This window comes from Centrocercus urophasianus, unplaced genomic scaffold (assembly GCF_019232065.1).
Source record: "Centrocercus urophasianus isolate 14NV4802_14NV808 unplaced genomic scaffold, USGS_Curo_1.0 seq_24, whole genome shotgun sequence".
Taxonomy (NCBI): Eukaryota; Metazoa; Chordata; class Aves; order Galliformes; family Phasianidae; genus Centrocercus; species Centrocercus urophasianus.
This window is the reverse complement of record NW_024884800.1, coordinates 12,862,548-12,887,694: the sequence shown is the minus strand read 5'-3', so window position 1 is coordinate 12,887,694 and position 25,147 is coordinate 12,862,548. Positions and strand designations below refer to the sequence as shown.

Here is a 25,147-nt window from a genome sequence, read left to right as displayed (position 1 = left end):
GTAAATATCTAGATCTGCAGGGCTTTTGAAAGGCTCAGTGCCCTTTACCCATATTATATCTTTCCTTTCTGGTAATGAGGGCAGAAGTCTGATTTGGGAAGTGATCCTAGGACCCTGGAGACACGGCTGAATCAAGAAGCAAGAACCTACCTGAGATGCTTCAGGTGTAAAGTATTTGCATGATTGAGATCTACTTCCTAGCATCACACAAGCATTTTCAACTAAAAAAACACCTCTGTTAATGTGGGAACCTGAGACACTGAGCACTGCTTTTCTTGCGCTGCTGTAGCCCTTACAGGTTAGTGCTGAATGGGTGCTAGGAAGTGTGTGGTGGCTGGAGGAAGTGAAGAGTGTATTATATTTTCTAAAGTCAATATCTCTATTACAAACCCTTCTAGTCTTTGGTTCCTGTCTAAAGGGAACAGTTACTGGGAAAAGCTTTCAGAGCAAACAAACCCGTAAACTGACGGCTGTTCTTTGTGGGGCTGGGTTGCAATGAAAATGGATTCAAGTATCTTTGAAACAGAAAATGCCAGTGCCATCGAAACCATAACTTCCTGCAGCAAGTTCCACTCCTGCTGTCAGATTCCAGTCCTGCTAGCAGATTCTCACTGTCACAGCAGTGCACCAAACCTCTGGGCTGCGACTAACCCATGTGCACATGGTTCTCCACTTGATCCAAATCCACTCCTACTGGTTCCCATCTAGCAACCATGTCTTTCCTAAACAAACCTATGGAGACCTGGAAAAGGAATCATTCCATCACATGTACAGCCCTCACTAACCTTTGCATTCAGATGGCTCTTACCTCTTTCTGGTGGTACTTTATTGCTACCTTTAGTTTTGCCAAATCATGACATTTTTGGGGGTCCAGCTCTTCACTTTGATCATCTCTGTGATTGAGAATAATCTCTAGTTCTCGGGAACTCCGTGCTTGATCCAAAAGGTCCTTAGCAAATCGCTTGCATTGCTGAGAAAGCTCTTCATATTCAGCCTTGAACTCATTTTCCACTTTGCTGAGCTCTTTCAGCTCCCAGCCCAGTCGAAACGCTGTCAAGATGGGGTCCTCACTTGATAAGGCAATCAATGAGGGGCTGGCTAAGGCTTTGTAGATGTTCAGCCTTGACCTGGAATGCCTCAGGCTGTCCACCTCCGAACTGGAGACACACTCCACACAATTGCATCTGATCTGATGTGGGCGTGGAATAGTTACCCGTCTTTGGACAAGCAGTTTGATGATTTCATAGTTGTTGGTGTGAGCCGCCAGCATTATTGGTGTGATATCTGGAGTGAATTCTGAAAACTGTGTGTCCATCATCAAGGTTGGAACCTATATAAAGGGAAAAACCATGGTCATATTTCATTCGGGACAGCAGAAAAGTGATGTTCCTCCTTCATACTGGTATACTTTTAAAGTGATCCCATAATAAAACAAAGTTTTTATAACAACCTATGTGCCTTAAATCCTTGTGTTCAGGTGTATGCATACAATTCTATTCTGGCAAAATCATCTTGCCTCAAATCTTGACTCTCTGCCCCCAGAACAGGATTAGGTTGGTGTAAAAGTAAGTCACAATCCCATTGAATGCTTTATATGTGAACTCAGTCTGAAATTGCTACTAGTTCATATACCAAAAGGAGAACTTGCATAGGAGAAAGGAAGACAAAGGCACAAGTAATTACACAGGAAGAAAAGCCTAGAAACACTGCATACATTCCCGTAACTATCATTATTTCCATCATATACATGCATTAGCAGACCAGGAACCTACTGGCAACAGGCACTATACAAACCAAACTGAACTCTGGTCCAGAGTTGAGCAAAGCTCCTCCTCACCTTTTCCCTACTATTTTTATTTGAAGTTACTTTTCAGTGGAAGGATACATTACATAACTGCCCTCAGAATAGATTTGTTTTTATTTTAATGGGTTTGAAAAAAAATTTAAATGTAAAATTAATGAGCCATAGTCCACTACAAATAAGACACTCCAGGGTGTGCATTATTCAGCTACCGTTGCACTTCTCAAAAGATGAGCTTAATGCATACCCTGTTGTGTCTTATTACTATATGCAGAGTGCGAAATTAGACCAAATGCTCTTACATCCCAAGCACACAGTGTGTTTCCATTTGCAGCACAGGCAGCTCTCTTTGTTGTGTGTTAATCATTACTCAGGCATACTGTACTTCATGTGCCCACCACTCCTGCCCCGGCAGCTGGCATCCTGCTGCTCAGGGGGTGATTGCTGGTTTTGGTGAACAGTAGGTCTGCTTCCCCTTGCAAATGTCAAAGGCATTTCATAGAAACAACTGTCAAAGAGTTCTAACGACAGGAAACATTACTCAGTCCATAAAAAAACGAGAGTAAAGTAACGACAATTAGCATGTAGCAAGCAGCTAGCAATCTTTCTGTGGGCTAGATGTAAGACAGGTTGTGAGACAGTGAACCTCTGACCACTGAAACTGATTTCCCTAGGAGTGAATTGCCTGTGTAGCACTAAAATGCTGAGGACTCCTGGGCAGGTGCTGATTAATAAAGCTCTACATGCAGCAGGACTCAGCCTATTCACCATGCAATGCTTTCCCAAAGGCCAGCAGCACACTGAGGTATGGGGTCATTTACTGGAGCAGGGCACACTGGGAGCCTAGAGGCATTCCTGGAAATGCTATGAGTTTGCTACCCCAGGGGCAGCATATGAGGAGTTAAATCACACACAGGGGCAGTCATTGGTAACAAGGCTCTTCCCACAGAGGCAGTCAGAAGGGAATCTATAAATACAACTCATGGCAGGGAAAACAGAGAATTGTAGTGATGGTTTTCTGCAGGTCATGGAGGGCTTGGTGTCTCTGTGCAAGGTTGGATAATGGTATTTTAAGATCTGTGGTAACAAACTGCTGAAAGCAGCTCTCTTTGTAAGGTCTGTGACATTCTTTCTTTTCCTTTGTTTAGCTGGTTTAGGTAGTTTTTTAAATGTCAAGAGAAAGGTGCATGTTCCTCTTTTCTTTCTCTCTCTGAAGTGTTTTTAAGCCCTGCTGCTTGCATAACTGCCTTTATCTTTCTTCTCCTCTTTCTCAGTCAGTTGCTGGCTGCTGCGTTCAGAGCCTCTGCCTCAAAGAGAAGAGCGCTTTCCCCATCTCTATCACCCCTATTACTGTCAAATTTAATCTTGTTTTCCTGTATGGAAATTACTGTACCCAGAGCTGTAAAAAGAATTTTCAGCTTTGTCCAGATGAGGTATTCTTGTTGCTCAGCAAAGGGAAAAAGCCTTGTAGACAAGGTGATAATGTTACAGGTGGGGACAGGGCTACAGGGCTGAGTGCGTCTGCTACTGTCCTGCTCCTGAGGCTTCCTAAACCTGGATCCAGGGCTCTCAGAAGAGTTGTCTCAAGGCATGGGATCAGACTGGGGGTATCTGCCAACTGATCTCCCATCCCTTACTCTGGCTGCTATCACAAGCCTTACCCTCACGGTGAAGCTCTGCTTTGGTAGGAATGAGGCAGCCACTCAGTAAAAGATGTATTTGCCTGGGCAGCTTGCAGCACTTTAATTAAAAGGACAAGAAGGGCAATGGCAGTGCAGAGAAACAGGGGCTCTCTGGAGCCTGGAAACAGATCGGCCTAATGCTTCACATTACAGGAACTGAAGCTCACTGCTGATTATAGCAGAACAGCAAAACAAAGCAGCAGAACACAGAGCAGGAACTGTGTAAGGGATGGCTGCTGTGGCCTCTTCCCTGTGTCTAGGTGACCCAAGGACCATGCACTAGCCAAAAATGACATGGCTCGCAGTGATCATTTTTGTTGTTGTCTTGCACAGCTCTTTGATAACTTGCATCTTCATGAACAAACTGTCATGTTTTAGAGATGGGGCTATGCAAGGAAAGCCTTTGCTCCTAAGGCTACTGTCACCAGAGGGGCAGCAGATTTTAAAACAAGATGTTGTAATTGCTGATGTTCCTCCTGCACTACTGACAGGTTGAGTTCATGTTTAGATCAGCTTTTTCTGTGTCTTGGGTTAAGTTAGAGTGATGGAAGCAGAAGAGGAATAAATTATTTCACCCTCAGAGGTCTCTGCTAAGCTTTCCCAAGGTTATTTTCATTAAGTGACCTGAATAACAAATTCTTTTCCATTAACCTCACCAGCTGACACAAGCTGTTAAGCTGAGTCCTTCAGAACCTTACTGTCAGTGCTTGCATAGGAGCATGTGCCACCCCTGTAGTTCATCTTAGTAATGTTCGCTCAAGAAATTGATGCCACTACTAACAACTAGCAATCAAATGCTTGGTACCTTCTTTCTTGGATTAATCCTCATAAATGTAGGCTGCTCAGCACTATACCACTGCTTCTCTGAACGATACCGCAGTGAGTGAAAAATCTCATTTAAAATGGAGGGGAGGGTGAAACAAGCTTAGTTCTGTAGAGGAGAAGAAGCTGGAGGATTACCTCACATAAAAGCACTGTTCAGTATGGCAGAGCTCTCCTCTGAGCAAAAAAACCAAAAGTTTTCTGCTAAATAGCATGCTGCTGGAAAGAAGCTCTGGATAGGAAAAGCAGGAATCACTGCTCAAGCTAGTAATTAGTATGGTGTAAAAGGGGAAGAAATATCAAGAAGAAGGAAAAAACAACAACAACAAAAAACAACAAGCCAATCTGATACTGAAAAACTGAAGGCTGTGATTGGCCTTTTAACAGCTTTACTTTGGTCTACATCTAGAGCAGTATGAGTGCCTCCAGAGCACAGCGTCTGGGTCACAGTGGTGAGAAGCAATCCAGCTGAGGGGTTCTATGCTGCTCAGCAACGTGAACCAAAGCAACCTGAATGGAGGGGACAAAGAGATACCTCAGATGGAGGCAAAGTAAATATAATGTTTAAACACTGAAGAATTTCGAAGCGAGCTATGGTGCTTATACAGTATCATCCACTTCAGCAAATAAGGACAAGTAGGTGAAAAAAGCTGTTCAGGAGAGAAACTTGCCATCAGGTTAACAATATTCAGCTTTGATGAAGGAGCCTGGTTCTGTCTACTATTCGAGAATGACTTTCTGTTTGTCTTCAGCCTCTTTGTACTGACAGTCCTCCTAATTACAGCCTGGTAACCCTACTACCAAGTCTCCTCCATGTACAGGGCTCCACAGTGCTCACCCGGACTGCAGTGCTTAAAACTGCTGTTTCCCCAGGTAAAACCCTTAGTGCTCCAGGCCTGAACTGAACAGACCATGCAGCAAAGCCTAAGCACAAACCCCTTCACTCCCAGCTCTGTTCATCTGTCAGCAAGCTTCTTGGGTCAGAGGCTGCTTAAATACGCATCTTGTTTTGAGATGCACTGAAAATGTTCATTAGGAGTGCTACTACTTGTACTTGTTACAGATGGAGTTGACACATTCTCAGGCTATCTCAGTTCTGTAAACTAGCACCATACCTGGGCCACTGTAACAAACGGTGAGTATAACCACAACAAAATGTAAATATACTGGTCAACATTATTTTCAGCTAGGATAACCTTTTGATTGGGCTCTGATTATAGATGTTTCTCTAAGTGTCAAAACAATGCTTTATTAAGCAAAACAAAGTCAAACAACTTCATGGAAGATTTAAATGCAATGCAAGCAGAAACGGAAGCTTGGTTAGTTTTTTGAGCAAAGATTACCTATTTGCAGTTTATTTTTCTGTATGCAGCCCTATGGGGGAAGTGCATACACCATCCATGAGCATTGTAGCACTGTACGACAATTGCTGTCATTCTAGAAAGATTTTGTACTACGTCAATTCAGCACGAGGCTCAGTGGTCAGAAGGAGCTTTAGCAGTGACTATTTTGTTCAGAATCGCAGTCATGTGGCACTTTGAGACACAGCTCTATAAATAGAGAATGAGTGACAGTGTTGCTAGACTGCAGATCAGCCATGTTACCAGCAAAAGTGTTGTGGAAAAATGTCTATTGTGGTGGTGCGACCATTCTCAGCTTGCTCCTTGCTTAAGCCCAGAAACAAACTGTTTCATGGACAGAACACCATGGGCAACTGTGGGGCTCAGGGGAAAATGCTGCACACTTCTAAAAACCCAGGCATGCATTTTAGGTGGTACAGTAATGTTGATTTCAATAACTGAATATCTTCATCAGGCATTCATTGGGAGACATCTTTTATCACTGAGAATGATGGCAGTTTCTATATTTAAAAGGGTGTTGTCTTTTTTAGCTAAATAGCAATTCACTGAATATCATTTCATTAATGAAATATATTGAGCAGCACAAACTGATAATGAAGTAATGTACTTTAAGGGGTTTTGTATTGGTTATGAGTAAGTTCTTATCTCTGGCGTAAAGACTGCTTCATGCAGACATATTTTTGGACAAGCTCTGCTACCGTTGATGTATTTTGGCAATTTCAAAAAAGCTGTCCCAGGATGCCCAGTTGAAGAAAAGGTGTCCTTTTGATTCGAAATGTGCTTAGTAACTTGTATGGACATTAAGTCAAATAGTCTCGGCACCTTGTAGCAAGCTAAACACTAAGATAAGGTTACTAGATGAGGTATGTTAACATTAAAATATGTTTCACTGAATTTAAAATTACTAGACATAACACATTGTTACTGAAATAATGCAAAAAATTAGGCTTGTGATTCTTACATAACCAAACTTTCTTCATTGCAACCAATAAACAAATGCAAAATACATTAATCAGAAGTTTTAATTCAGCTTCTTGCTTTTGTGCTAAAAAAGCTGAGACAGACCCATGAGATTGGTTATCAGAGCTAAGCCAAAGCCCAGTGCATGTGACTGTGGCAGAGCTGCATCTGAGCCTGCGTTCAGCCATGCGTTCAGGGAATGCAGCGCAGCCAGAGATTGTCAAAAGATGTCACCACTCTTATGGCTCATGCTACATAATTTTCTCTTCTTCTGTGGATTAAAAAAGGAACCCAGAGAGAAGCCTTTAGAATGAAAGGATTTTGCAAAAATGCATTTAAATGGCCTGAGGCAACTCATTCCTGCGAGTGCACTTTCTTCTCCAAAGCACTGCCCCTTTCTCATGCAAGTGGGGGAAACAAAATGAGGAGGTTGATGATTAAAACTAAGAGTGCAGCCAATGTAGTTTATTCTCCAGATCACAGGGATGCTTTAACAAGAGTCAGACGGTTTGTACTTGAATCTCTTGTATTTAAATTAAGATCTTGAGATCCAGATTCCTGTCTTTCTCTAATGAAGTGCTGAATCCAGTAGGAAGAGTAGCTGCGTCTTAAGACCCGATTTTGCTCTTGTTCAGAGGCGGAAGACCAGATGGTGGTGTGCCATGAGCAACTGCAGCCTCTTCTGGCTGTGACTTTTTTCAGCAGTTTAAGAGTGGTGGAGAACTTGACTGTTCATTATCCATTTTGTCACGTTATCTCTCATATGACCAACCATCAAATAAATCTTGGTTTTCTCATATGCTTTCATGGCTTGGGGCTTGCTGAATAACAATACTTGCCCAATTAAAAAAACCAACAAGGTACAAAAATTCTGGAATATTACAAGTCTGGACCTTATTTAAGATGCTATAGAAAACGTGGCATAACTGAAATGTTTGCTATGGATCTATCCCTGGCCTCACCAAAATGCAGGAATTCCTGGCCACTTGCTAATTTGTTTCCTGAGATCCTGTGACACCAAGTTGGCTACAAATCTAGTATTGCTTCCAGAAGTAAACTGAATTCCCTCCTTACGTTCAGATAGGCAGACTGGATCGTATGCCTGAAGCAGTTTTTTCCCCATTTGAAACCATAAACCTGTTTACTCATTTTTCACTACTTTTCATTGCCATTTGAACAGTTGCTCTGTGGCAGGAGCTGCTGTTTTGTTGGGCTTTGTTTTGTGGGGCTGGTTTTTTTTTTTTTTTTTAAATAAAAAAGACCTTGACGATTTTTAATTTTGTTTTTATGTCTGGAAGTTAGTTTTGTTACAGAGCTTGCTTAATCCAGTCCTGGTAATTTCTCAACTACATTAAAGGCCTTGAATGTCACTGTCTCTTACAGACTTGAAAAAAAAATTTTATGTATAAATTCTCGCCTGACCTCAAACGTGCTTAAATACAGTCCAGAGTTAGCTCAAAATTTGCAGGCTCTGCTTTCAAAGTCTTCTCTGTTTTATTATGACCATCTTTCAAACATTTTCTAGATATTTTTCCTGAGAGGGAAGAGTTGTCCAACTTTTTAATCAATTTTATCTGATCTCTGTATTCTTCTTTTCTGACTTAGTGGTAACAAGGACAAGATGTGCTAGAATAGTCCAATAATCATGCCAGCTGTAGCCTTTCATATCACCTTCGTACATAAAATGTCACCATTTCACGTAATTTATTACTGTGTGGATGAGAGAGGTTTCAGGGAGTTCAGGTGAGGTAATATGTTGCTAACAGGGCTGGGAAATGGGGGTGGAGGGTTATGTTGCTACTGAATCATATAACTTTAAAAAATAATTTTAAAAAAATCAGATTTCATTGTAAGACAACATCACAAAGCAGAATGAGTGCATCTGGTGGCAGCCTGTGCTACGTGATGCTGCACAAAAGACATCTTGATGCTCACAAAGCAGGTGGCTGTTTCCCTCCATTTTGACTTTTAGGTCATGCTTTTTGCCATCTGTTTTTTACTAACCAAGAAGACTGCTAATTCTGAAAAGCTCCCAGCATTTGTGCTAGCAAAGAAGTGACAACCTGGAGAGGTGGCATGGTCCCACACAAGACTGAAGTCTGTGTGGTTGCAATCCTCCTGTACTACTACTTTGGCAGTGACAGCCTTTGTTACTCCTACTGCAAAGTAGATGAAAACACCAAGCAGATGATATACCCCTCCTGCTGTAGAGGCCAGCTCTAGCTTGTATGTCTGCCTTAAGAATCTCTAAGTGGAGCACACAGGTCCTCACTCCACAAGTGACATACCAACAGTGCATGTGACTATGAGCCTCTTGCAGGCCTAGAGTGGTTCCCGTGTGCTTTTCCAAGGCAATGATGGAGCAGAGAACTCAGATGTGCTGGGTTCCCTCAATGTAACAACACAGGGTTGACCAGACAGAATACTTTTGTTCACAGTTGATGCCTTTTTGATTTCCCCCACTCTCATTGCCACCAAAAGGCTCATAACAGCCTGATCATCACTGCTATATCCCAGATCATCACAGGGATGAACAAGACATAAAGATGCTGTTCTAACTTGCACACACAAGCACAGCTACATTCAACAGCCTAATTGGGGTTAGGGGGCTCCTACTAAACAGTTCTGCAGTTCTTGATAAATCGTAGACATCTGCTACAGGGGAACCTGTAATTTCAGTTCTCTTTCCCCACACAAACCAGCTTCCCCCTGACAATGTGTTACCACTCTAGCAGCAGGCAGACTCCCCAGCACATTCAGGTCGGTGAAGTCCGGATAGTCATTTCAAATGCCCTTTCTGGGTGCCAGAAGTCATGCAGACCAGAGGCAAAAATGTGCTCTGTGACGTTGAAGTACTGATGCAAGGGAGCAGCTAATGCCGTAATCAGGACCCAGGAGCAAAGGGTAGTGAGTAAACAAGATGCATTCTTGGATGCTAAGTGGGTAAACAATTTTTTTTTTCCCCAAAATTTAACACCTTAATCAGCACATCTATAGAGAGACCAAAGGCTTATCTATCAATCCAAACAGGACTATTTTTCCCTACAAATACTTTGCTCCAGGCAGTCCATCCATACACTGATATCACTCCCAACTGAAAACACACACGTTAGTGCATAGAACACTCTCTACTTGCAGGATTTCAGACCACCAGTAGCCAGTTCATTGCACTGCATTTCTGCTTTTATGAGCTGTGCTGTTAGCAGCTGAAGCAGGCAAGTACTGAGATCACACCCATAAATGAATAAAGAAAACTGCCCGGGAAGCACCTCATATAACAGCACTTCCCTGACTCTCCCAGCTGTCTATACACTAGATGACAAGTACAACATGGCTGTGTGTGCTGCGATGCAGTTCTTGGACTAACCCCACCAGCCCCCCTAGGAGCTAATAACAGACCTGGTGTTGACCCTGGCAAAGGAGCCAGACTTATTTGCTGCTGGCACCACAGCCTGCAAGCCTCTGTTCTGATGCTGCTCATTAGTTCTGTGATAAGGCACTGAGTTATACTGTTTTTGCCTTGCACCTTCTCATAGATTTAAGATTATTCTGGGAGGAAGGCACTGGGGAGGGAGAAAAGAGATTCCCAGTTAGATATAATCATTAATTGAAGCGATCTTTGATTTCTCTGTTTAGTTTAATTAGACGGAATTCATTTTGGAGGCAGCCGCTGATGTCAAAGGCATGTTAACTATAGCTGTGAATTATTACTGCATCAATAAAAATAATGAAAAGCCTGGATGCTGGCAGAGCCATTAGCTTTGGAGCAGTAACAGCTAGTTTTCCATTTTCAGACAATCTTTCTTCCTTATAGTGCATTTCAAATATTTTCATACTGAGAACCCAAGGCTAGTTTTTCTCTTTTGCTTCAGTTTTTCATTACCTCCTCTGGCTGCAAGCACATCCACCCAGGTTCAGCATTCCCCTTTCTGCACCTCCCATTAACATGGAAACAGCTGGTCTGAGTCATACCAAAGGGCACAGTATCTGTACTGAGTCATATCACCTTGCCTCTTACCTTCTTTGTTACTGAGTTTTTGCTGTGGAGCACTGTCAGATCAGGTCAAGCCTATGCACTTTCCTGATACAAACTTCTGGGTTTCAGGAACCCAGCACTTCAGCCTCCCTAAATTAGCTGTTCCTGTAAAATCATGGAAGAACATAAATGCTGCTTGTATGTACTGACCAACACTGCAGAGGGGCATTCTGGCCTCGTTTTGATTCCTCTGCTGTACCCCATGCCTCTGTAACACCCTGTATTTGCTGGCACATGCCTTATCCATGATGCCCCAGAAAAGGAGTGTACATGCAGAATATGTTAGCACTACCAAACAAGACATCATCTCCAGCTAGTCTGTAGGAAGAATCCTCTACCTGCATCCATCCTCAGCTCATGGGTAAAGAGTGAGTTCTATAAGGCTTAGCAATTTTAGACAGGAAGTCCATCCACAAGTCTCTTCTTTGCCTTTAACCATAATAAGTATCAAGGAAACCGACCTTTTAACTGCAGGAAATGAGGTAATATTTCTCATGGCCACAAATCCTAGGTCCTCTGGTCCTACCACAGGCACCTCCGTGTACTTTGCCTGCAGGTAACACAGATCCACAGTAACCACTCAGGCAAGCCATAAGGAATATCAGCAACTTCTAAAACCCTTCTCTGATTCTCTGCAGAATTTAACTCCTACATAACTGACAACTGATCTGCTTCCTTCGACGTAAGAACTCTTGTCAGTGACTGCACAGGTCTGACAGTGCTAGCAGGGAGCTTAGACATCCTACACCATGGGCTGTTGGTAGGAAGGATTCAACTTTGCACTGGACTGTGCATAGAGGAAGAAGAACCCTATATGAGTAAGAAAACTCAGTTAAACCACACTATATCAGAAAGTTACTGGATATGGACAAGAACAAAGTGGTTTAATGCACCATTTAATTTCTGGTTCACAAGAGGACAGTTTCTTCGTAGCTGCTGATCCATTATATTTACACTGATTGCAACAGATTTTCACTCATTAATTCATCTAAAAGGGGATTTTTGATGTCAAATTTTAAGTTTGAAAATACTATCAAGTGTATCAACCTTATATCAGCAAGTATCTGAGGATTAGCAACTAAAACTTCAAAACTTGCCTCTTATTCTCTAGTTTCCCCTCTACAATGGTATCCAGGGCTAGTTTCTTGTTAAGATTCTTCTTCTGAAAGACATAGAGATAGGTAGCTGTTGAAATTCTGTTGACTCATAAGGCCTTTGGACGGTCGTTACAAATTGAATCATGGTCATAAATACTGAGGTCCCTTTTCTTTTTATTCTCATTATTGAGGAATTGCATTTGTAGTCCCATCTGTGAACCAGATTAATTCGAAACCATCTGCCATGAGCAAATTGCTAATTTTGGCAGATACCAGAGAGATGCTAGTATCTTCCTTATGTAAACATTTGATGTCAGCTCTGATTGTTGTGAAGAAAACAGCTACCAATAAAGGTGCTTATGGCCACACCATGCACATGGAGTCATTCAGACAGCTGATTACTGCTTCTTAAAGAACAGAAGTGGCTCAGCAGTCAGCACAGATTGTGCCCATTGCACTGCAAATACCCACTGTAACAAGGCAAGAAACAATGTGAGATCTGTGCAAGCTGAGCGAGCTGCCCTGTGAGCCGTGATGCATGTTTAACAGGGAGCCAGGGCCATGTTGCAGAATTCACACAGGAAGCTTTAGAAAATTCCTGAATGTTCCTAAGACTTCATCTGAAGTAAAAAAGAAACTCTGCACCGATTTCAGCGGGATTCAAAAATTGCAGAAATAAAACTATTATTAATGATAAATTGAATATGATTTAAATGCATGGGAAAATGTGAATTTTCAGCCTTATATTTCCTCTTCCTCCTTAGAGCTGTTTAGGTGCAGACCACAGCCTGGCTGAAACCACAATCCAGTGTACTGACATTTGAATGGCCAAAAAAATTTCTAATATGACTTCCAGCACAAAAACAACACACCAAACTTGAAAATCAAACAGATGGGGAGACAGAAGATTTTACTGGGAAGGAGAATTTTTTTCACGAGGCTTCATGTACATATATATTCCCTCACTCCTACAGCAGTATTCATTTCAAAAATGAAAGAAGTCACTTCATATTCCCTATTAACTCCAAATCCAGTGGCATATGTGAGCATGTCTGCATGGTTTTCCTGTGACAGCAAGAATAGATACTTGAACCATAACAGCTCTTATCTACCAGAGGTGACAGCATCTTTCCCAACATCAGTAATTTCATTAGCCACAGAGCTGTTCTGACTGTAACTAGAGAAGTTTTCTCCCCAGCTTTTTCAAGAGACTCTAAAAACATTACACAAAAACATGCACTAAGATGTCAGGACCAGGCAGAACAGATTTGAGGAGAAACGTTCTAAAAGAAAATATATCTACCTGAACACATCACTGTTCAGCACGCTCATTTATCTTGTGCTTTGTAGAGGTGTTTAGAGAAGGGCTGATTTGTGCTCCTGCCTCTCACACACTCTACATGTAAACAAAGTCACTTCTTCCCCTCCCAAGACACCCCTTACGCAAACGGCTGCAGTGCAGGAGATTTCTGTTGTTATAGTTACTGGCTATGACTTACCCCTGCCACTGTCACAGTATTTTCAGTAAATGGTGCTTAAACAGCAGCATAGCAAAGGTTTGCGAAATGACTGCTTGCAGTCCTTCAAAAACAGGATGTGAACATCTCTGTTGCATGGTCTTCTTAGCTGTTTCTAACTGTCCCTTACATCATGAACAAGACCCAGAGTCTCCTACACAAGGAACACAACAAAGGTCACTTCAAATATAAGAAGATTTTCTGACTTCTGTTCCCTGGGAAGGTCATCACACAAGAGAAAGCAGAGCTCTTCCCCTCAGGCAGATGGAGAGCCAGGTCTGCAGTGCCCAGGACACATCACCTTTTGCAGGCTCTGTAGTTGGTGAGCCAAGCTTTGAGGTTAAGTCTGAATGGGAACACAGTGTTTTCTACCCCTTGTGCTGTGTTTGGGTGCATCTTTTGTTATCTAGATATCTAGATCTTTTGCTATTTGTAGCCCCACAAGAGGCTGGCATAATGCAACCTGTGACATTTTCAGTTGGGGTTGCAATACAAGGATAAGGTTGTGGGAACGGGCAAAATAAATGCCTGTAAAATGGATTGTGCTGCTCAGCTGCCTTGGAGATGCAAAGAATAATTAACTGAGCTGACATGAACAAGCACAAAAAAGAGCAGCTCCTCATGCCTGACAGTTCAAGAAACAAGATTTTGGTATGGAGGCAAAAAACAACCTCTCAGAAGTAGAAAATAAGAAAATGGGAGCTAGGAGGTTTTGGTAAGCCCCAGGCTCTGTTAGATGAAGGAGGAGGTGCATTTTGCATTTAGGAGCACAGTCAGAAGATGCGTCCTTTTCACTTCTGCCTGGTGTACAACAGAGACAAAGAGCCAGCCCCAAATGGGCACAGGCTGCTACGCCTCAGCCAAGGAGCTGCCTTCACAGGTTTGTTCAGGAAAACTCAACCTTACGTAGGTTTCATGAACAGATTAACTTACACCTTATATACAAGCATGTTTGCTCAGACAAGAAAGTTATCAAAGTACCAAGTACCAATATTAATTATTTTACTATCTTACAAATTCCTCATCCAAGCAGAAACTATTCCAAGATATATGAATTTTGGTATTTACTCAACCAAAAAAAGCAGGTTTCTGTATGTTTTTTAAAGATATGAGTAATTGATTAGGAAATGTTGTGCTAATCTGATTTAACAGGTGCTTTCTGTGAAAGTAATTAGATTTGGGATTCCCAAAGGACTTTCTGAGAAAGGGTCCAACAAAGATAATTACTGAATGTGCGCTGATACTAGTCTCAAATTAGCCTTAGGAAGTCACATTCTAAAAGCTCTCATATATTAGTTTTGTGATTTGACAAGCTCACCAGTGCATCCCACCTTTGCTTAACTAAGTACTTCTTTACAATTGTTGTAGTATTAACTGTACATGAAATAAATTTTAATTACCATCATTGCATGGACTATCAGTGAAACTGGAAAAGTGAAAGGTCAGTCCTGCAGCCTTCTGCTGACAGCATTTCCTGCAGTCCACAGAAGACCATGAACCATAAGCTGGAGAAGTAAATTCTGATTTCCACACAGGATCATGCATCAAGCCAGCACCAGCTGAAAATTGTACCAATGAAATCTGGTCTTGCAACTAACCTTGTAAATAAAGCTGAAACTGGCTCTGCATCTCTTCTCCCACACATATTCCCCTTCAAGTTGTAAACTTTGCAGCAGATATAAAACTAGCTAGAGAACGAAAGCTTCACACTGGTAAAAATAGAAAAAAAAAAAAAGACACAGGCCTACTATGAAACGCGTCACGGACAGAGAGATGCTGGAGATGAGATGCAATAAAGCCATCTTATTTCATGGGCGTCTGTTCCCATCAAGTTATGCCACCAAGGCTTTGAACTTGATTGGACAGAAGTTGTGGTGTTCAAGAAATCTGACAGAAAGCCACAAGAATCCCATCTCTTGCTTTTCATGATATTTTAAGAGAAACTTGTCATTAGTCTGCAACAATTATTCACAGTGCCTCATGCTACCTTGGAAAACATTTAGTAACATGATCTATCCTTCTATTTTACTTTCTGCTACATTGGGGCACAGGATGATCAAACTTTCTAGAAGATTGATTAAAAAAAAAGGGCTCATTCTTCATCTGTGGCTCATGTCTTGCTACTTACATTTTGACACTTTAAAGCCTATAGACTAATGTTTCCATGTTTAGGTCTAGTAGAAGAGATTCTCCATCTCTTTAGGACTTACATCACATTGCTATAGCACGCTGCAAGTTGATGTTTCTAACTACTAAGCTGAGTACTCTTCAGTGTGGTCAGGGTTAGCCTTCAGTGTTTCCTTTTTTGCTTTGGCTACGTAAAACTGCTATTTAAAAACTATGTACCAAGGCCCACCCATTGAAGAAATTCTTACGGCTAAGCGACAGTAATCTTTTTCTTCCTTCACACACAAAGGGCTGCATCCAAGTAGATCTCAAAAGAGGATTTGAGAAATCAGGACCATCAGTTCTGAAAGTTCCTTTCAAAGCACTGAGCTTGTAAAAATTGACAGTGGTCAGTAATGCATATAAACTATCACAGTTATTGGCAGTGTTAAGCACAGATGAAAAAAGCTAGGGACAGTGTGGTACATGACACTTAAAATGGTAAGATTTGTACTTTGTGTTTTTTCACAAAGATTCCTATATGCCTTAGTGGTGGCTTTGTAACTAATGATCTTTCCTACAAGAAATAGCTGTTCATTGTTCAGATATACAGCACCTCAGCTCATGCTGCAATGTTATGTACTGCCTCTGCATTACTGAACTAGATTCCCCAGAGATGGAGACCAAGATACATGTCTGTACTACAGCTAAGTACTGAAAGCTAGCAGACTGCTTCCTTGGTTACTATTATTTATAAGCTTATATGTTTTCAGGATTTACTTACAAAAAGCAATTCCACTTATTAATACCAGTGCGAGAGCATGGCAGTACTTCATATTTATAGATTGTAATATAATTTCAGACAGCTCCAAGTTCCTTTACAAAGTGTGTGTCTATAAATCAGCCTAGAAATCCCTATGTCCACAAACACTGTAAGACTAAGAAGAACACTGAGTGAAATTGAAAATGTCGAGTTAAGTCAGGCTGAGCACGTTTGCTCAGACAAGAAAGTTATCAAAGTACCTCATTCGCTCTGGGCATTTAAAGCAATGAATGCACATTAAGGAGTTCGTTTTATGACTCTTGAACAGCACCTTCACTGTGGAGAATCTCTTTCCTAACACAAGATTTTATTAAAGTAACAGCTTAAGTCTGAACTGAAACACCTGACCAACCTGTTTTTCACCACTTGGCTTCCTGTAATTCAGCAGCAGCTCCACAGCTCCCACCACCTCTTTCCGTATTGCATACAGCAGAGCATCTCCCACATACACGCAGTGGCTCAGAAGTAACTCCATGATCTCCAGATTTTCATTCTCTATGGCTATTAGAAGGGCACTGCGACCAAGAGGATCCATACAGTTAATGTTGATGTTGTAGTAGATCTCTGCCTCTTGTAAGGCATGTTTCACACTGGCATAGTCCCCCTTCTCCACAGCACTGAGGTAGGCCTTCTCTTCCACTGAGAGCTCTGCCTCTGCTCGCACAATCTGCAGTGGGATCCGATCTCTGTATGGTGAATAGTTTACCTTTTTGTAGTATAGCTGGGCCATTGTTCATAGTGACCAGACAACCTGTGGGGGAAAAATAAGTACACATAAGTGATAAAAACAGACAAGCAACCCTTGTCTTCTCATTATGGGGGGCAAATTTACAAAGGTCTGTTGCAGTAAAAGCTTCTGATCACTTTTTAAGGTGTTTCATTTTCAACAAAATGACTGCAATGCTCCATGACCAATCCCACATTAAGGGGCTACCTGAAAAAATTAAGGTTCCACTACAGCTCAGAAGACAATGACAGACACCTGGCAGTTTAAATAAGGCATGGAACATTATTTCATCGGTTTCTTTTCATTCTGAAAAGGAGTGATCTTGTTTATGGATTATCTATCACCTTAATTTGGTAGATTTCTCATCTTTGTTCTTTTTTTCATTGCTTACTGTTCTTCTCTCCTACTTTTCATTGAGCCAGGTTCTCAAAATTGAAACCACAAGTGATAAGAGCTGCTGACTTACATCCCTTATTTACAGCAACAAGATTTCTTCTGATTATTTTCACTTCTTCTCTTTTTCAATCTCTTGAAATAGTTTTCATTTTTCCATAACGTTTACTTTTTGACTAGGTCACAGAGTTTTTTTTTTGAACTATGCATGTTTTTTTTTAACATAATTTCTCACTCTACATTTATAAATACAATCTAGATAGGTTGATGGAGAAAGTCCCCACCTCGTATTCCAGGAGCAGTGATGTTGCTTGTAGTCTAGAAAAGTAAGAAGTAGTAAATCCTGCCCTGGAAAGAGTGCAGCAAGGTGAAGGAATGATTGCTCCATGGCTCAGAAAGCCTAGAAGTCACAGGGAAGGCATTCACTCTCTCTCACACACACACCAAAAAAAAAAAAAAAAAAACAACAAAACTATGGTAATCTACCTCTGTTTAGCATCAACAAACCACACCAAATCAGGACCAGAGGTTTAGGCAGCTGTAACTAATTCAACTATTTGGATGATCTTTTCCATTTCCTTTCCCCTGTTTCTGTAAAAATTAGCCTGATTTTTATTCCATTTTATTTCTCTTTCCAGGGGAAAGAGGTAATGAAAAGCACGACCTTGTGGTTCAGAAGTTGAACAAGGAATGAGATGCTGGGGGTTCTACTTTCGCCATCCCTCTGCTTGCCAGAAGGCAACCATGTTCAGCACAGCCTATTTGCATTTTGCCTTCAGCTCCAGAGTTATGGGCCTGGTGCAGAGGAAGTGGGTGGATCTGAGCTCCAGCCCAGCTGACACTGCAGCACAGTGGGTGGCTGCAGCACACAGCACAGTTACATCTGCGAGTTTCCTGGTGAGCCACAGATTTGTAACAAGTTTGGCATACCAAAAAAATGTGCTCTTCCAGTGTCGTGGTTCCTTACAAGCGTGAGGAAAGTTTTTGTTTGTTGCGTTTCAGGAATTACAGCTCTATGCAGATGTGCTTCAATTTGATGGCACACTTAAGATCTACATACAAACTACTGAAAATGATGATTATAGATAGATATATATAGATAGATGATTAGCTAAGCTCTGGCCCTTCCCTTCCCTTCTTGGTGAAAAATACCCAGGATAGCATTTGCTTTGCTAGCACGGCTATCAAACACCAGCACGGTCACAGCTACGGCACTGATCAATGGCAACACCAAATCCATTCCATCGGTTGCTTCAACCAATCGTTTATTTGTCACCGCTTGTGAAAATGTCCCACAGAAAGTCCTTGGCTGGACTCGGGCAGGCAAATGCCAACAATAGCAACGCCACAACAAGCCAACAGCAAAGCTCCCCCTATGCGCGCCCTTGGCAACGGCATCGCAGAGTCACAGTCAGCCCTTGAGCTCACAATGGGCCGGGTGCCTATAAATACCCAGCGGGCCCAGCCTGCCTTGAGTCTTGCTGGCGACTCTCGAGGTGTGAGCGTCTTCCTGAGGGAGCACGAGACACTGAGACTTGGCCAGTGCGTGAGACAGGAGTCTTGCGAGTGGAGGCGCAGAGGCTGCCGACTGCTCCGCAAGAGGCAGCCTCCAGCAAATCCATCCTTGGGGCTCCGAATCCATCCTTGGAGCCCCACAGCGCCAGGGCAGCTGCAGCCATGAGCCAGGAGGTGGCTCCCAACCGCAGGCGCAAGGCGTGGGTCTGGCCGGTGGAGGCCCGCGAGGACCGGTGCCCCATCTGCCTGGACCGGGTCACCGACACCATCCGCGCTCTGCCCTGCAGGCACATCTTCTGCAGGGAGTGCATTGAGGAATGGATGGCCAACAGTCCTCGCTGCCCCCTGTGCCGGCAGAGAATATTCGCCAAGCAGCGGCTGGACTGGCGCCCCTCGGCTGTGCCCCCGACCTGCTCGCCCCAGGGGAAGCTGCAGCGCACCAGGGAGCGGCGGGAGGCAAGATCTGCCCGGCGCTCCCGCAGCGTCCCACCACGCAGCCCGCCGCGCAGCCGCTCCAGGTCCCCCCGCCGGCTGGTGCGCAGCTCCTCGTGGCACGGGGAGCTCCACCAGCGCAGCCGCTTTGAAGAACTGCCGCGGCAGGACGAGGACCGCGAGTGGCTGAGGCGGGTGGCACGGGAGCGGCAGATGGGTGCCGGGGAGCCCGCGCGGCACCCCGTCGGGCCCCCCTTGTGAGCGGGCGGCCCAACCTCAGCCGGGAACGGCACAGGGACTGACCATCACTTCTTACCATCACTTTCCCGCCCTGCTGGAGCAGACCACCAGCAGCTCCAGCTCATCCTTCCGTACCCCGCTGATCGGCCTCGGTCAGCCCACAGTGCCCAGGTTGGGGCTGCTGCTACCAGCCACCCAGGCACTGCACGGAGCCCAGCAAATGGCGGCCGAGTGGTGGAAGAACACAACATCTCCGCTACAAGGACGGCGCTGGGATGGCCCTCCTGGAGGCCACAGAGAGGGTGTGGGGGGATCTGGGCATAAACATTCCAATAAACATCCACACACCCTCAAATGAGCAGTTGTTGTGTCTAGTTCTTTCGGGAAGCTAAACCGTAAGCCTGGAATCCCAGTGCAAAACAGGGACGGGGAATGAGGAAGGGGTCGGCTGGAGAAACCAGCCATTGACTTCCAGAACCCTGAGAGCCCGAGCTCTGTGACTGCGTGGCAGCACGCACTAGGGGGGCAGAGGGCTTAAATGGCACCATGGAGTGCCATAGTGAAGTCAGAGCAAGTGAGGTGTGCCCGCAGCACACAGACAGCAGCCCCTTGCAAGCAAGACAGTTGTGTCAGTCAGGAGAGTGCTGACATGGCTTGTGTTCCTCCCAGAAAACAGCCTGAGGTGCTACTGTAAGCCACCACCTGGATGTACACGATAGGCATTGAATCCAACGCAGCGAGCACGAGGCCTGGCACCTGGTTTCCTTGGACAACCAAGAAAAATCTTGGACATGATGTTACTGCAACCTCTTTTGAATCATCCATGCTTAGCAGCATTTCCAAACACCTCCCCTCAATTTCTGCCTCCAGAAAGTAAGAAAAGTTGCCTTCCCTTGCGTAAATCTGATCTCTGCTGTTGCTACAACACTTGCAAGATGCATAACGTGAGGGCCACCCTACACACACTTTAGACTAAGCAAACCTCCCTGGGTTTTATTCCAACAAGAAACACTACAGCTCGACCAACCTCTCACGCTACATTCAGCGACACTAATTCCCATCACGGCTGTAAGCAGCTGAGCCTTGGCATTCCAGCCCGCTGGCACACAGCCCAGCCCATCCTGCAGCCATCCCCTGCCATCATGGCGCTGACTCTGCCCCACCAAGCGGCTCATTACTGCTTGTGAGGCTCACCTGCCCGCGCAGGCATTCAGTCTGTACCCAGCTATGCTTACAAGCAAATCTCATGCCTCTTGCGTCTGGATTCCAAGCCTTCCAGCACTTAAAGGGAGCTTAACAGGAGAGAGAGCAACTGCTCACACTGTCAGACAGAGACAGGACCAGGGGGAACAGTTTTCAGCAAAACAGAGGGAGATTTAGGTTCCACGCAAAGAGAAATCTCTTTACTCAGAGGGCGCTGAGGCCCTGGCGCTGCTGCCAGAGGAGTGGGGGGGCCCCATCCCCAGAGGCATTCAAGGCCACGTTGGATGGAGCCTGTGATGCCTGAGCTGCCACATGGAAACCCTGGCCATGGCAAAGGGCTGGAACTGAGCGGGCTTGAAGGTCCTTCCCAACCGAAGCCATCACGTGAGTCTAAGCATACGGAGAGATGCAGCAGTGCTTAGAATCGCTCCCAGGGAAGTCTGCTGGGGAGGGAAATCTGAAAGTTTCAGACTATTAATGTGCAGTGATTCACTGCAGAGATCAGGCTACAGGAGTGAAATGCGAGTCTGTGACGTGAGGCAGGGACCTGAGGTAGGGAAATGAAGCTAAGAGACAGGGCTGCAAGCTGAATGACCACATTCAGATGGCAGCATGAGATGCTTACGTGCTAGCAGGGCCATCAGTAAGTGTAGCCTTTGGGATACAGTTGTAACTGTGCCACGAAACAACTTCACCTGGAAAATGACTCGGGGCAATCTGCAAACAATGCCAAGCTGAGATACCTGTGCCCCTTGGCACCTCTGCAGATCTGCTGCTCTGCCCGAATTTGGAAGAACTGCAGCCACCCTGCAGGCTCTTTGCAGGGGTCAAAAGTGGGTCCAGTCCCACAGAAGAGCCTCCAGGACGATCTGGAGTGACGGAACGCAGCGTACCCGCACAGGGCCGCGCAGGATCCCAAACTGGGAGGAGCGGCTGATGCAGCAGAAGGCTGTGCAGCCATCCAGAGGGATCCGGGCAGGCTGGAGAAACGGCTTGAGGGGAATCTCAAGGACTGCACAAGGGCAAGTGCAAAGTCCTGACCTCGGGGAGGAACAACCCGGGGCACCAGGGCACGTGAGGAGTGACCAGCTGGAAAGCAGCCCTGCAGAAAAGCCCCTTGGCCACCAACGCTCTGCAAAGCACGCTTGGAGGCGGCTTTGGCAAGGGACATGAAGACTAACAAAGGCTTCCTTCCGCAAGTGCATTGGCCAGAAAAGGGAAAGGCAACGTATGGCCCCAACCAACCAATAAATAAGAGCTAATGACTAACAACTGACGTGGAGGAGGCTGAAGTTAATGTTAAAATTCATAGCCCTAATGAGGATTACACATTCCAAGAAGAATATACAACGATGATGTTCATGACCCTCCTCCAAAGACATGTTAAAAGTCACCCCAAAAGGGAACAGATTAGGCTAGGATGTGAGGGAAAGTCCTGGAGGGTGCAGAGGAATAGCAGGAAGAGAGATGAAGTACCTGAAAGGTGCTTACAGTGAGAGCGGGGTAGGTCTCTTCTCACTGCTGGCAGGTGACAAGACGAGGGGAAATGGCCTCAAGTTGCGCCAAGGTAAGTTTAGGTTGGACGTTAGGAAACACTTCTTTACAGAAAGGGTGGCTAAACATTGGAATGGGCTCCCCAGGGAGGTGATTGAGTCACCGTCCCTGGATGTGTTTAGGAGCTGTTTCGATGTGGTGCTCAGAGATACGATTTAGCAGAGGGTTACTAGAGTTAGGGTACTGTGGTTAGGCTGCGGTTGGACTTGATGATCCTTGAGGTCCCTTCCAACCTGAGTATTTCTAGGATTCTAGGATAAAGACTCACAAGACGATTTGCCCTGAATTCTTCTCATGCAATCATGTACAGCCTAATGCAGATTGTCTGCTATGCTGGGAAATGATGCATGCGAGTGTCAGAACTAATATACTTCTGCCTGGGTTACATGGACAACTTTAGCTAAACATTGAGCTTTTGAGCAACCAATCAGGTGAGATCCAGCACAACAGACAGATTTTCCAAACCTGATGCCTTTCTCTCCTGAAACCAGAGAACAAAGCATCAGCCAAGCAAGTGCACGCACTCCAACATGGAACAAGCGACTCTAGTGACATCAAGGATCATAGTCTCTCTCATAGTCTCCTCCCAGTGTCACTGATCTCCTGGAAGCAGCATCACTTGGTGAAAAAAACAATCAACACAAGTATATCCTGGACCACTTGTTTTTTCCAGATTGGTACTACTGCCTGCTTAACAAATAAGAAGTTACAAAAAACATTGATGAAGTCCAGATAAGAAAAGGGGAAGGCAATTCTCAGATACCTACAGAGAAAAAACATTTAAGTACTTGAAAGCAGCAAAAATTAAAAGTCGCATTAACATTTTTCAATCTGCAGAAAGCCTGAAAACACACATTTTTCCATACGACATCTCTGTCTAGAGAGGCATTTTCTACTACCTGAGTTAATATTTGGGGCAAGGGAAGTTTTTTGTTTATTTGCACTTGATTGCAGGTGCATTAGAGAAAATCCAGTGGCTGGCTATCTGCAGCACAAACAAGGGCAGAAAATGGAGAGAACCACATAGCAAAGATAAGAGGAAGATCATTTATCACTCATTTTAAACTATTATCTCCCTGCAGTTGAGTCTCTCTTCCCTGTAAACTATTAGTCCAAGTCTCCAAGCCACTTCAGCCTGCCACATGCAGCTTGTGTGCTGTGTGGCAAAGAAAGAGCTTGAGCCTTTGAAAAGCAGCCATACCTGGCAGAAACAGCTTGTCTGGCATGCAGAAGGAAGGTTTCCAACTGCATTCATCTAATGACACTAAATAACTTTTCTATCCCAGCAAAAATTTCTCAGCATCATCCAAGACTCAGGTCAGACACAGCCATGCCCGCATCAAAAGGGACAAACTTCTCTCTCTGGAGAGAGAAATGGCATTAGAGCTGCAACTGCTGGGTTTGAGAGTTCTCCTGCCACCTGCATTTGGACCAGACTCTTGAGATTACAAGATCACAAGGGAACTGTTTTACTTCATTAGAGAGCAGCAGAAAGAATGAAAAATACCTTTTTTTCTGCTGTTTCTTGTAGGAGAACAACATGAAAACAGCACCAAGTTCAGATCCACATGCAGCAGCATGAGAAAGGGCAGGCTGAGCCACATGAGGCGAGGGCAGAGAGGAAAAAGGGCCAGGGAGCAGCACTGAATGGCTGCCATCCGTTAGAGGGATATGGATAATGAGGACAGATAGGCAAAGGTCTCTCAGCAGCACTGCCTTTCCCCACTGAAATTTTCATGAGTTTTCACTACAGACTTTTTTAGGAACTGCCCTCCCTTGTACCATACTTGACAAGCAATGCACACCCACACGCCTCCGCATCTCATGGGAATGAGAATAACCTTCACAAAACAGAAGGAATAAAACTGAAATGGTGGGAACCAATGCCAGTTTACAACCAGGCAACCACCAGGCCTCTTGACATCCTTCCTAGCTTTTATTTACTTTTATTTTCATTTGACTTTTCTTGATGCTGATGGAGCAGAGGAAAAGCATCTGATTGCTGGGCTCTCCGTGCGTGGAAGGAGCAGCGATTTGCAGGGGTTCTGAATTCAGCTGTAGGAGCTCATTGCTCCCAGCTGATGAGAGCAAATCAAACAGCAGATCGTGAATGCAGATCAATAGACAAGAGCTACCTTTCCACTTGATATGACTCCATGTGAGCAGCCAACTCACATCACACGTTAGAGCAGACAACAGAACACCCCATCTGCCAAGTTGCAAACAGAGTGGCTGGTTGTTCCCTCCCACTGGAGATTCACTCTGATACATGTTGGCAAACCTGTGTGTGTGGCTGTAAATGTCACCACAGCTTCTTGCTCAGATCTGCAGAAAGGTTTACATGCTGGAAAGCCTGTTTTTTCTCAAGCCCAATAGAAGAGCTGATCTCCTGCATGTGACCTCACTCTCTCACTCCATCCTTCTTTCCAAGGCTGCTACTTCTTTTTAGTATTTCTGGGAAAGCATTCTCCTCATTCGGTATTTCCAAGCTGGACCTTCAGTGGCAATCACAGACCAGTACAGACCACTGCTGCTCAAATGGCCAGTCTCCTCCATCAAGCCCTGTGGCTGTGCATGCAGCAATATCGATCATTTTGGAAAAGGTCATAAACCTGAGTTACGAAATAGTCCATAAGGGCCACTTAGGCAAATAATATTACATTCAGTTAATGGACCAATTGAATTTGTGATTGGATCCTTCTTTTAAGTGCTCTAGATCTTATTTACTAACAATGCTTGACTGGTCTCATGCCTGCTATAATCCGAGGAAATAAAACTTACTTTATAACATTGTGCAATTGGTTTTCTTCTGCAAAGATACTCTTTTGTCCCAGAAAATTGCTTTTTCTATCAAGTTTGGTGGAAACTAGATTGCTAC

The 25,147-nt window shown here is 44.2% G+C and overlaps 1 protein-coding gene across 1 annotated transcript in view; it reads right to left on the bottom strand.

Moving 5' to 3' along the window:
• Positions 1-16,935, bottom strand: part of TRPC5 (transient receptor potential cation channel subfamily C member 5) — a 61,472-nt gene extending 44,537 nt beyond the window's left edge. The window contains exons 1-2 of the mRNA XM_042825202.1: positions 16,558-16,935; positions 809-1,330 (exon numbers count right to left, since the gene is read on the bottom strand). Coding sequence (XP_042681136.1) covers positions 809-1,330; positions 16,558-16,935 — 900 coding nt within the window. The remainder of the gene's footprint in view (positions 1-808; positions 1,331-16,557) is intronic.
• Between the last annotated feature and the right edge of the window lie 8,212 nt (positions 16,936-25,147).